We start from the raw sequence: 12,744 nt of genomic DNA, 5'->3' as shown, positions 1-12,744 counted from the left end.
GTTTCATGTGTCAAGAGAAAATTCCCAGTCACTCCTGAGCTAGTTTTGGCAATCAGGGCCCCATTAGGGGGATCTGGTACCCACCAAATACAGGAACTGGTGGAAAAACGAGCCTGGGGCTAGATGGCTGAAAGACAGCAGAACAAATTCAGCAGCTTTCCTGCTCTCACCGCACCCCCTGGTGGTGAGAGCTCAGGGACTAGAGCCGCTCCGCCCTGCCAAGCTCCTGCTGGAGGAGGGAAGGAGCAGGGCGTTTCTCATCTCTGGCCTGGACGACAAAGGGTCCAGATTTTCTTTCTCGCAAGGACCCTTAGAATGATTCTTCTCCACACTCTCCTATCCAGATTTATAAAGGTTTTGTGTGGCCTTCTTGGAGGTAGCTATTTAAATTTCCTCTCTGAAAGTAGAGACTAGCTTAAGAAATCTCAGGATACCTTTTGGAAGGTGTCTAAGTTTAGAAACACTCAAACAGCCTATGCTCCAAGCCAAAGGGGTAACGAGTGCAATGGGAGGGATGGGGGCTACAGCCTGTGCTATCTACTTGGAGAGAGCCGACGGAGGGCTGTAAGGTCATCCCCTTCCGCCCACTCAGGCCTGCACACAGAGCACAGGGCACCAGGCTACCCATGGGTGCGTTGGCTAGAGACGCAGCCAGGCCACAACCTATTTAGTGCCCTGAGTGACTTGTTAAGGAGCCTAGACTTGATGTATAAGTATCCCCAGAACTATAGCTTATCTTTGGCTCAGCAGCGCTGACTCATCCCAGGGGCTGGCTTACCTAGGCCTAAGCAGAAACAAAAGCCCTTTACTCCCAATTCCCTAGGGACTGATAAAGAGCCCCAGCTCTAAGAAAAAATATGCTCCAGAGAAAAATGAAGGACCGCTGACTTCAAAGATAAGCACAGATCTGTCCTCTGATACTGGGTCCTCACTCATCCCCAACTCATTCTGAAGCCCAAGGGTATAGCTGCCAGGGATGAAGGTGGGTGTGGGGTAGAGAACATTGTGAAGCTGCAAGGGCTAAAATAGGGCAGGACTCACTCACCCATCTTCGATCAACATGGGTGTGCCCAATGGCTCCAGGTCCTCAGCTGACACGAGCTGGTGAATCAGACTGTATGACTGGGGATCCAGGCTGCGAGCTTGTGGGGGCAGAAGTGGCGAGTGGGCAGAATAGCTAAAAAGGTGCGGTATGTATTGATAGTGTGGAGGCACAGACATCCCCACGTACTGCTCCCTGAATGCCATGAATCCATTCAGTTCCACAGACCTGCTGGAGAGAAGAGTCTCACGTCAGGCAGAACCATGGCAGGTCTACTGCCTCCTCAGAGGAAATGAGCCAGAGGTGGCTCGAGTGGTCTTCGGCCATGGAGTCTGCCTTCATCAAGCCAGGGACATAATTAATGGTTACACACATCTCTTCCTTTTCAGAAAGAGAGAGAGACTGTGCGAGTTTATGTGTGGCTCACCACTAGACACCCAGGACCTGGCAGAGTAGACACTGAATAAATATTGGCTAAATGCATCCTTCATACAGGTGCCACATTTGGAGAATTCTTAATGGATACTCAGACTAGGATAACAAAGGTGGGTGCTTGTTTTTTGGGGTGTGTGTGTGTGTGTGTGTGTGTGTGTGTGTGTGTGTGTGTGTGTTGTGTTTTACTGTTAGGAAAACTAAGGCACAGACAGGCTAAGTGCCTTGCACAAAACAAATCCAGCACCCAGCAAGGAACCCAGCATGTGGCAACAACTCCCTAAACATTCAAAGGAGGGAACAAACTAAGGAACAACTGAATGAATAAAGGTTATAATAAAATATGAAGAAAAAGGCAGATTCTTATTTTCCTTCCCTTTTTTGGAGAATTCTAGCCAATGTCAACTAATTAAAAAAAAAAAAAAAAATCCTACAGCTTTACCTAGCTGCATCTCCTAAAATAGGGGTCAGCAAACTATGGCCCAGGACCTGTTTTGGTAAATGAAGTTTTATTGGAACATAGCCACACGTGTTCATTTACCTATTGTGACTGGCTGCTTTTACACTCTGACGACGCAGGTGAGTAGTTGAGACCTAGACCATAGCCCTGCAAAGCTTAACATATTTACTATCTGGCCTTTACAGACAGTTTGCTGATCTCTTTCCTGTAAGAAATATTTCTGAGCAAAGAAAGCCTTCCCTGGTAGCCAAGGGCTATATTTCATACCTAACAATTAACTTAAGATACCATTCTTGAACCAAGAGTCTCTAAATTGGTCTTCCATGACAGCAGCAAATTTGACTAGGTTAAAAAGTTTTCACTGTTTCTTAAAATTTATTTATTTATTTTTATTTTTTAGGCTAGGCAACCCTTGGTTGACCTCACAGACTGCCAAGGACCTTGTCAGCTTACAATCTCTAATTTTTAAAATTTTTTTAAGCCTACAGCACCTGGTCTTCCCAGGTGGTCTCCCATACAAGTACGAACCAGGCCCGACCCTGCTTAGCTTCTGAGATCAGACAGGATCGGGCTTGTTCAGGGTAGCATGGCTGTAGACTTACTGTTTCTTAAAATTTATAGTGAAAACCTTCACTATTGCTGAGGCAGAGAAATCATAACTTAATTTAATATTGTCAGTGTGGCTTGTTTTATCTCAATGATAAAGTAAATGTGAGAAAAGAGCTACATTTAACATGTTGCTCTGTTAGGTGAAGAATGTATGGGCACAGAGAGCAGCTATAGCACTTCATCAGTCTGCACAAGAGACTGCTGACATTTTCAAGGTCTTCAGCAAAAAAATGGGTTATCAAATCCTGTTTTGCATCATCCTGGGCCCTACCCCAAAGGACTGAGGGAGCAAGGGTACAATGGCTGAGACAGGCTGGCAGGAATACCCAGCCCAGAGGGCTCCTCATGGGTCCACTCTCTGGGTGACCGCTAGGTGATGCTGGGTTTGCCTTGAAGCTCACCTGGAGGACAGTGTGGAGCCTGGTGAGGGCTGGTTGCTCTCTGAAGCCCTGTTCCCAGGGGAACTGTGGTCGCTGTCACCATGGTTGCTCCAGTGATTGGCCTCTTCCTCAAATTCCTGCCCAGACATGATCCTTTCGATCTCTTCCTCTGATATCTTTGACAAGGAATTGGTACATGTTAGACTGTGTACGCGGGACACCATCTGTTCCTTCTTTAGAACTGAGACATTATTTAAACCTCATGGGGATTTCCAGAACACTCTAAAGAGAAACCCAGATGCCCTCCCCTCCACTCCCATGACCAGGTCTCTCACTAATCTAGGACAGCTTGCCCCAGCACCAAGGCTCACTTCTTGCCCATTGACCACCGCCCCTGCAAGCCACAAAACCTCTAGGTTCTTCAACACTCCTTTATGTCCTCAAGTGTAATCTTTCCTACCCCCCAAAACACTACTTTTCGAATGTCACCTTCTTTGCGAATCCTTCTATCACTACCTAGACAAAATTTTAAGTCCTTCTTCTATCCACTCATAATTCTGTGTATTCTGAGAGGGGCAAAATAGCATAGTGGGGTTAAGAATATGAATTCTAGAGTCAGACCACTTTTGCTCTAACCCAGGTTCTGCCACTTTCTAGTTGTACAGTCTTGGGCAAGTCATTTAACTACTTGAACCTCAATCCTTCAGCTCTATAGTGGAGAGAATAGTATCTATCTCATAGGATTGTTGTGAAGATTAAATTAGTTAATATATTATTACATGTATAGAAAAGGGCCTAGCACATTAGCAACAATTATGGAAAGTTGACCAATGATATCTTCATCATTATTGTTATTTTTATAGCACTTATGGTAATGAAACATGAAAATATCCTCTACAAGACCTAAGACTATGAAAGGACCTAAAAAAAGTAAATACTCAATAAATGCATGTTAGATAAGTGAATAAATGTTCACTTATTAAGTAATGACCGCAAATCTTCACATGAATTTTCTTAGTAAGAAAGACATTCCTAAGCCTATTGAATAAATAAGAAGACACTGCAGCTAAGACAAAGGCCCAAGATCGCACTGCATGCCCACGTCTGGGCAGGAGTTGGAGGAAGAAGCCAGAGTATCCAAGCATTCAGTCTAGTGCCCTAGCTACACCACACAAGGAGTAAATAAACACTTGTATAAAGTGTCCGACCCAGAGCTGAGGCCTAACCAGCTAAACTCAGCACGCAGAAGGAGAGTGAGTGCTAAGGAGGAAGGGCCAAATGAATTTTTATTTCTTGTTTCTACGAAAAGCATGGGAGGACATTTTCTCCCAAGTCTGTCTAACTCAAACCTACATAATTCTTTGCTCCAGGAGTCTGTGAGGAAACCTTGAGCTGCTCCAATCAGAAATACAGGAGGCATTTAGAACTGAAAGCCAGCTAGAACACAGGGCTTGGAGGGAAAACGAATGTTTAACTGGTGTACAAGTTGAGTGAGTGGTCGTAAATAGTTTGGATTGCATGTTGAATTAGCAGGGTTGTCTTTATTCAGTCACATGGAGCAACAAAACAAAACTTTTCTCTTAAGGGTCCGTAGAGCACTGAAATCGCTATTTGCATTTTATAAGATATGTGAAGATAAATAGTGCCATCAAACTCTAAGACATCTACTGAGGCCCTGAAGACTGAGGCATCTCTGTGATGGCGATGAGAGCAAGACCAGAGCTTGGTGGGTGGGCAGGGAATCACTTGAGGTGTGGGAAAAGGGCCAGTCTTGGAAACTTCACCTTACTTCAATTGGGAACCAAAGTGAAACTACACCCGTGGGTCCCAAAGGACACTGGGCAATCATTGATACACTGAACAGGGGATAGAATGTGTGGGAGTGCTTGAATCTGGGATCAAATCTCATCTGCGATTTCCTAGCTGGGCACTACTGGGCAAGTCATTCAAGTTCTCTGAGCCTTAGGCACCTTCCTGTGTAAAATGGAGATAATGCCACCTCCCCTGTAGCTCAGGGTTCCCACGCAGCATGCTGGAATATAGAAATAGGCAGGTTTCAGTCAGACTTGGGAGGTTAATCTAAAAGTTACAGAGTGCAAGTGCTCAACAGGTGCTCAATAAACGAAAATTCTATCCCTTCTTATTTTAATTATAATTAAACACAGTTAAGAACTTGGAAATCACAGCTCTCTCTTCCTAACACATCCCAGAAATTATAAAAGACTAAAAGGAAAATTATGTTCAGTATCAAAAAGTCAAACGCAATGACAGATGAAATAGGTTTCTCTGAATATCAGCTCCCTCAATTCTGCACAGAGTCTAGAAATGTAAGCAACTGAAGATCCCTTGGAGTGGTAGGAGAGCTACACATATACTCGAAAAACATTAGGTAGTACTGAGGAAGGTCTTTCACTGAGGAAATGCTACAAAATTCTTCCTGATGAGTGAATTTTCTACTGCATCTTAATGTAAAATGAATGAATACAAATAAAGGTCATTTATGTAAACCCCAAAGCTAACGTCATACTCAATGGTGACAAACTGAAAGGTTTTCCTCTAAGATCAGGACAAGGGCAAGGATGCCCACTCTTAACACTTCTATTCAACATGGTACTGGAAGTCCTAGCCAGAGCAATTAGGGAAGAAAAAGAAATAAAAGGCATCTAAATCAGAAAGGAAGAAGTAAAATTATCTCTGTTCACAGACGACGTGATCTTATATGTATAAAACCCTAAAGATTCCACCAAAAAAAAAAAAAAAAAAACCTGTTAGAACTAATAAAAGAATTCAGCAAAGTTGCAGAATACAAAATCAACATACGAAAATCAGTGGCATTTTTAAATGCTAATAATAAATTTTCTAAAAAGGAAATTAAGAAAACAATCTCATTTACGATAGTGTCAAATAGAAAATACTTAGGAATAAACTTAACTAAGGAGGTGAAAGACGTACATATTATTGAAAGAAATTTAATGCTGCTGAAAGAAATTAAAGACATAAATAAATGGAAAGACATCCTGTGTTCATAGATCAAAAGACTTAATGGTGTTAAAATGTTCATACTACCCAAACTTATCTATAAAGTCAATAAAATCCCTATCAAAATTCCAATGGCACTTTTTGCAGAAATAGAAAAAGCAATCCCAAAATTGTTTAGGATTTAGAACCCAAAATAACCAAAACAATCCTGAGAAAGAACAGCAAAGCTAGAGGTCTTACAGTTCCTGATTTCAAAACACATTACAAAGCTATAGTAATCAAAACTATACAGTACTGGCATAAGGAGAGACACAGAGACCAGTGTTAACAGAATAGAGCCCCCAGATAAACACATACAAATATGGTCAAAGATCTTCGACAAAGACGCTAAGACAATACAATCAGGAATAGTTTCTTCAAACAAGTGGTTCTGGGAAAACTGGATATCCATAGGTGAAAGAATGAAATTAAACTCTTATCTCACACCATACTCAAAAATCAACTCAAAATGAATGAAAGACCTAAATGTAAAACCTGAAAATATAAAACTGCTAAAAACAAACAAACAAGCAAAACAGAAAAAAAGCTTTTTGACATTGGCCTTGAAAATGATTTCTTGAATATGACACCAAAAGCACAGGTAACAAAAGCAAAAATGGACAAATGGGATTATACCGAACTAAAGAAACTTTTGCAAAGCAAAGGAAACAATCAACCAAGTGAATAGGCATCTTAGAGAATGAGAAAATATTTGCCAACCATATATCAGATAAAGGGTTAACATCTAAGATATACAGGTAATTCCTGTAATCCAATAGCAAAAACAAAACAAAACAAAACAAAACAAAACCTGATTAAAAAATGGGCTAAACACTTGAATATACATTTCTCCAAAAAAGATATATAAATAGACAACAAGTATATGAAAAGATGCTCAACATCACTAATTATCAGGAAAATGCAAATCAAAACCACAGTGAGTTATCACTCCACACTTATTAGTATGGCCATTATCAGGAAGAAAAAAAAAGAAAACAGAAAATAAGTAGGACTGGAGAGGATGTGGAAAACTGAAACTCTTGTGTACTTCTGGGTGGGAATGTAAAATGTAAAATGGTGTGGCCACTATGGAAAACAGTATGGAGGTTTCCCCGCCAAAAACCCACCTGACTGTCCATTCATGGATGAATGGATAAACAAAATGTAGAATATACATACAATGGACTATTACTGGGCCTTAAAAAAAAAGAAGGAATTTTGTCATAAGTTACAACTGGATGAACCTTGAAGACGTTATGCTAAGTGAAATAAGGCAGTCACAGAAGGATAAATACTGCATGGTTCCACTTACACGAGGTATCAAAGCAGTCAAATTCTTATATGGGGAAAGCAGAATGGTTGTTGCCAGGGACTGGGGGGAGGGGAAATGGGGAGTTGCTGTTCAATGGGTATAAAGTTTCAATCGCAAGGTGAAAAAGTTCTAGAGATCTGCTGTAAAAAAATGTGCATATAGTTAATACTGTACACTTAACAATTTGTTAAGGATGTAGATTTCATGAGTTGTTTTTTTTTTACCACAAAAAGAGCAGCTATGAGCACAGACCAAAATAAATTAGTTTGCAAGAAATATATATGACTTGAATAACATCAATAAAAATATTCGATTTTAAAAAAGAGAGAGAATGAATAAGCACACACTGACCCCCCACTTGGGGGCTTTTTTTTTCCCAGGCCCTTTTGCCGGGACCCCCCCCATACGGTGTCAGTGTATGTCTCAAAACAACTCTGAATTCTTGTCTCTCTCATTCCCCACATTCGATTGGATAAATCCTATTAATTCTATCTATTAAATATCTCCTGAATCTATTCCCTCTCCTCAATATGTACTGTCATTGCCTTGCTTAAAACCACTTTCTCTATATCTCGTTTGGACTTCTGTAAAACCCTTTATAACCCTTCTTCTCTGCCCCGAGTCTCACTGACCCTTACCCAGGTCTGTTTCACTGACCCTTACTCACGAACCGTTTTCACTGCTAGAATGATCTAAAATGCAAATCTGACCATGTCCCTCTCTCTACTTAAGACCTTTTAGTGGTTGCCTCTTGGTCTACACCAATAACTCTTGAGGCACGGTCCCTGTCCGCTAGTGTGCTCAGGGATTCACTTCATGGGTCAGAAACAGATACAACTCTCTATATTCATAAAGTTCTTCTGCTGAGAAGTAAGAACAAGCAGTGTAGGCTGGCCCCACAAAGGTTTTACCTAAGGAGCCATATTTGAAGACAGCTGAAGGCCACTCTGGAGAACTGATCCCAAGTTCAAGGAATCTACCTTATCTGCTGCCACTGCATGTGCTCAGTGCTCCAGCCTGACTGAACGAACTCCTTGTCCTTCTTTCAAGATTCATCTCTTGGTCTTTTTGCAGTCTGTCCTGTCTGGCAAGACTAAAAGGTGATTGGCTTCCCATCCCTTCCGAACATAGTGATAATTCCTACTTTTCCTTCAAGACTCAGTTCAAACTTTACCTTGTCTATGAAGCCTTCCCTGAGTGTCTCCAGTCTCCCCCATGGCTCCAATCCAAACAGAAAAGAAGCCCCTCCCTTCTGGGCATACTCTGTTATGCTCACTGTATTCTGATGTCTTTACATATCTGTCTCTCCCACTAGACTGAGTTCAAGGTACAGGGGGCCTGGCACAGAGTTAGTACTTAGTAAATGTCTGTTGGACTAAATGGATATTATCATTCCTACTCTGCAAATAAGGCAATCTTTTCAGCTGATATATCTTCAGAAACACTGAACAGCAAAGTAGTCTTGCTGATTTCTGCCAGGCCATGTTTGTCTACAACCTTAAATCACTGACATAAAAAATCTTCTGAATGGTTTAGAACCAGAATTAGGTTCACTCCTTGTGAAATCCCTAGGAAAAGTTGAGGGATTGATCACAAGAAGAACTTCAATCATTATGTTATGTATTTAAGATTTTCAAAGCACTTTCATCTCCAGGCTCCAAAAGCAGTTTTATAGGAATGAACACCAAGATGAACTGCCCCCAGGAGCATATGAGAGGATCAAAGTGAGCAGCCACAGAAGTATCTGGAACCCAGGATGGATCACAAAGAGTGAGGACTAGAACTCACCTGGACTGGCCCAATGCTCTTGTTCCGGCCTCCAGGCATGCCGTCTTCTCTGATTGCTGGAAGGAAACATAAGACAGTCAGAAGCATGCTTACAGCAGTCTGGGCACAAAAAGAAAACTTATTTGGCCAAAGCACAAGGTAGTTTTTGGTGAAGCCAAGATTAAAATACAGGTCTTTCTGGACTCAAAGCACATACTCTTTCCATTATTCCAGGCAACCTCATAAGCATTAGATACTTTTGGCCCCTGAGGCACTGGGTACACGCCAACATGCACTGTATACATTCCACATGCTCAACAAAAGTGACAACATTATTAATAGTCCCACAGTTACAAATATCCCACCAGAATGGTACATCTGAAAGTTTCAGTAAATTCAAGGAGAGGGATAGAAAGGATATTTTCATTCTTAATTTTTTTCCAGACTGTCTGAGTTGAATTTGTAGGATAAGAACAGGTTTTTTTGTTTTTGTTTTTGTTTTAATTAATCAGAATTTTGACTTCACTGGTTCCTCCCTACAAAGGCAGTCTACTAAGCTTCCTTGAAGTTGATTTCCCACTCAGGTGACTCAACAAAAAGAAGTTATTCAGCATTTTCTAACTATAAAAAGCATCCTTTAAATAGTACCAGCCTCATTAGGAATAACAATTATGAATACTATTACCTTCACTGTTTATGGAGCACTTAATACAGGGACACAGAGAAGGAACCCCTGATTTGCAATTATAGAAAGGCGTTGGTGTCTGGCAAAGCTTTCTGGAAAAAACAACTCCTGAACCAAATTCTAAAGGAGAGAGAGAGAGAGACAGAGACAGAGACAGAGACAGAGGGGGAGGGAGGGGGTGAGCTTGAGGAGCCAATGGGGTCAGATCACAGAGAGCCTTGAATGCCAGGCTAAAAGAATGAACTTTAGCAGAGGAGTCGGTGCATAAGATGGAATGTAGGAGAGGGATGAGGGTAGGTTGGTGGTTTTGAAAAATCTGTGATGGCTACTGTGGAGGGTGGTCTGGAGGGAGTAAGAGGATAAACAGGGGATAAGCTAACGCCATCATGTGAGAGCAACCTTTGCTCTGATATACTTACTTCAAAAAAAATTAACATGAAGAATGCAGCAAATCTTTGGGGCAGGGCTGGCCGCCTCAAGAGGATCGTTCTAGTCCTCACTCTCCAAGCATAACACTCATCCCTGTGGTAACTAACTGCAAGGCTGACGGGAAGTTGGCTCTCCTTAAAGGAGACATCCTATTTACTAGACTAGCCTTAGAAGGTTATACACCTCACAATTAGACAAATTCGGGTCTAAATCTTGTTTCTGCTTGGTCTGTGTAATTATAGACAAGTTTCTTCACATCTCTGAATAAAACTTCAGAATAAAATTTACTGAAGAATAAAGAAGGGTTGTTGGAACCTGTCTTATGCGGGTATTATAAGGAATATATATAAAATAATATAGTTAAAGCACCGAGCATAGGGCCTGGCTTATAAAGTAGCCTAATCCTTTCCCCAGCCTCTTTTCTCCAAACTCAGGAGTGAAAAAAACCAAGGTTCCACTCTCAACTTTGTTAGATAAAGCCTTAGTATCTTCATCTGTGAAATGGAAGCAACAGTCTGCTTTACAAGGCTGCTGTAAATGTGGAGTGACAAACATACACGGCCCATGTTAGGGCTGGAAGCATGCCTGGTTGTCGTCTCGGAGCTCTCTTTCAACCCAATTTCAAGTTCTAAAAATCCTTAAAATTCCTTCTCCGCTGTTCCAGGGTCAATGACAGTCTTCAGGCATTTCTATTTCCAATACTGACATCTCACATGTCTTTGCTTCAGCTCACAGGTACAGAACAAAGATCACTGGCAGATACAACACTGAATATATTTCACTTGATTATCTCACTCTCGCTGTCTTGGAGGCGAGGAAGAAACTCAACATTCTTTCCTTTTTGTTTAAAAGGCCACAAGCTTTGAAGATTTATATCTTGCCAAGTTCTTGTTCTGATATTTAAAGTTCATGTCGACCTTTAACCCCAACCAGAGTGAGGAAACTCATATATGATGGACATTTATGATGTGTTAGGTACTACCTTGGGTAACATAAACCCATGAGGAAAGCATCAGTGTCACTCCCATTGAATCTAGGGCTCAGAGAAGCCAAGTATTCTGCTTAAGGTGACAGAAACTAAACAGCAGGATCAGGGTTGGAACCCAGACTATCAGGCTAAGACCAGCCTTCTTTCCACTACTAGTATTCCCTATAATGTGTACATCCCATTGGAGAAACAATTTTTGGTGGTGCATACATAAACCCTTAATTATAAATTTCTTAACATGCACTAAAAAATACTGATTTCCCTTTGAAAATTCCTTTTGAAAATTAACTTTTTAAAAAGTGATTTAAAGAAGTATATAAAGTAAACAATAGTCCTGGTTTAGATCAGAGATGATAAAATCTTTCAAGATGGCATGGTACTGCCTGAAGTATGGGAAACGATAAAATGTAATACAGCAGTGGTCCCCAACCCCTTTGGCACCAGGGACCGGAGCTCCTATGAGAATCTAATGCCTGACGATCTGAGGTGGAGCTGAGGCGGTGATGCTGGCGCTGGGGAGCGGCTGCAGGTACAGATGAAGCTTTGCTCACTCGTCCTCCACTCACCTCCTGTGTGGCCCAGTTCCTAATAGGCCACTGATCGGTATCGGTCCACAACCCGAGGGTTTGGGACCCCTGTCAGTTACAGTGCTTCTGTTAAAACAAAAACCTGTATATTTTAAAGCTTATAATGTACTCACTCACATATGTTATTGTATTCAATTCTCAAAACAACCTTGGAAGGTGCACATTATTATCCTATGCAGTCGAGAGATGAAGAAACTGAAGCTCGAGGTGACAAGCGACTTGTCCGAGGTTACTCAGGGAAGGGCTGACAGAGCTGGGATTTCAGTTCGGGTCTTCTGATTCTAAAACTGTGTTTGTTCCTTGATGCTACACTGGGCTAAGAGCAAGTTTTTCAGCAGGGCTGAGAGTCTTTCTGGTAGTGAACTGATTAAAAAGAAAAAACAAAACCAAAACCAAAGGGCTTCTGGGCACCAGATCACAGGGATGGTTCTGCGGCACCTCTTGTCCAAGCCTAAGGGAGCGACACCCGCCATGGTTCTAGCTGCTCAGAAGAAGCACAAATATCCTTCCTGCTCTGGAACTCATGCGCCGACCATTCCTCACTTAGGCCTGGGCAGCCAACCAAACCCGGAAACCAGGAACAGAAAGGCGAGTAGGACACAAAGCGAACTACATCGAGCCCTGCTCAAAACCTGCCGGTGGCTCCCTCTGGTCGTGGGCTAAGTCCCAGCTCCCAAGCTTTGCATTCAAGACCCTCCGTGCTCTAGTTCCTCAGGTTTCCCCATCCTCATTTCTCACCATAAATGTTATACTGTACCTCCAGAGAACTATTTGTTAGTTCTTGAACATGCCATGCTATTTTACACAGTTTTGCCTCTGCACATGTTGTTACTCCTACTAAAAAAGAAACTTTATAGTGGAAAAATCCGGCAACACCACCTTACCCGAGTAATTCAAGTTAACGTGGTGAATAACGGACAAACTCACACCATGTGCTCCCGATATGATGCACCAAAAGGACACAACACTTTTGTAGCATTGTTGCTAGCAATGCATAATTTCAATCTAATCATGATGAAACTGACAAACCCAAGT

The 12,744-nt window shown here is 41.8% G+C and overlaps 1 protein-coding gene and 1 pseudogene across 3 annotated transcripts in view; both read right to left on the bottom strand.

The window, feature by feature from the left end:
* NR6A1 (nuclear receptor subfamily 6 group A member 1) overlaps positions 1-12,744 on the bottom strand; it is a 193,150-nt gene that overhangs the window by 16,364 nt on the left and 164,042 nt on the right. For 2 of the 3 annotated variants that reach the window (XM_011364302.2, XM_023533081.1), the window contains 3 exons: positions 9,042-9,097; positions 2,945-3,099; positions 1,046-1,273 (listed from right to left, as the gene is read on the bottom strand). In XM_011364302.2, coding sequence (XP_011362604.1) covers positions 1,046-1,273; positions 2,945-3,099; positions 9,042-9,097 — 439 coding nt within the window. The remainder of the gene's footprint in view (positions 1-1,045; positions 1,274-2,944; positions 3,100-9,041; positions 9,098-12,744) is intronic. The other variant, XM_011364304.2, reaches the window with a different exon arrangement.
* Positions 2,414-2,532, bottom strand: LOC111742489 (annotated as a pseudogene).

The sequence above is a fragment of the Pteropus vampyrus genome, unplaced genomic scaffold (genome assembly GCF_000151845.1).
Source record: "Pteropus vampyrus isolate Shadow unplaced genomic scaffold, Pvam_2.0 Scaffold95, whole genome shotgun sequence".
In the NCBI taxonomy this organism is placed as follows: domain Eukaryota; kingdom Metazoa; phylum Chordata; class Mammalia; order Chiroptera; family Pteropodidae; genus Pteropus; species Pteropus vampyrus.
Note: the sequence above shows the minus strand (reverse complement) of the source record. Positions and strands in the feature narration are given on the sequence as shown.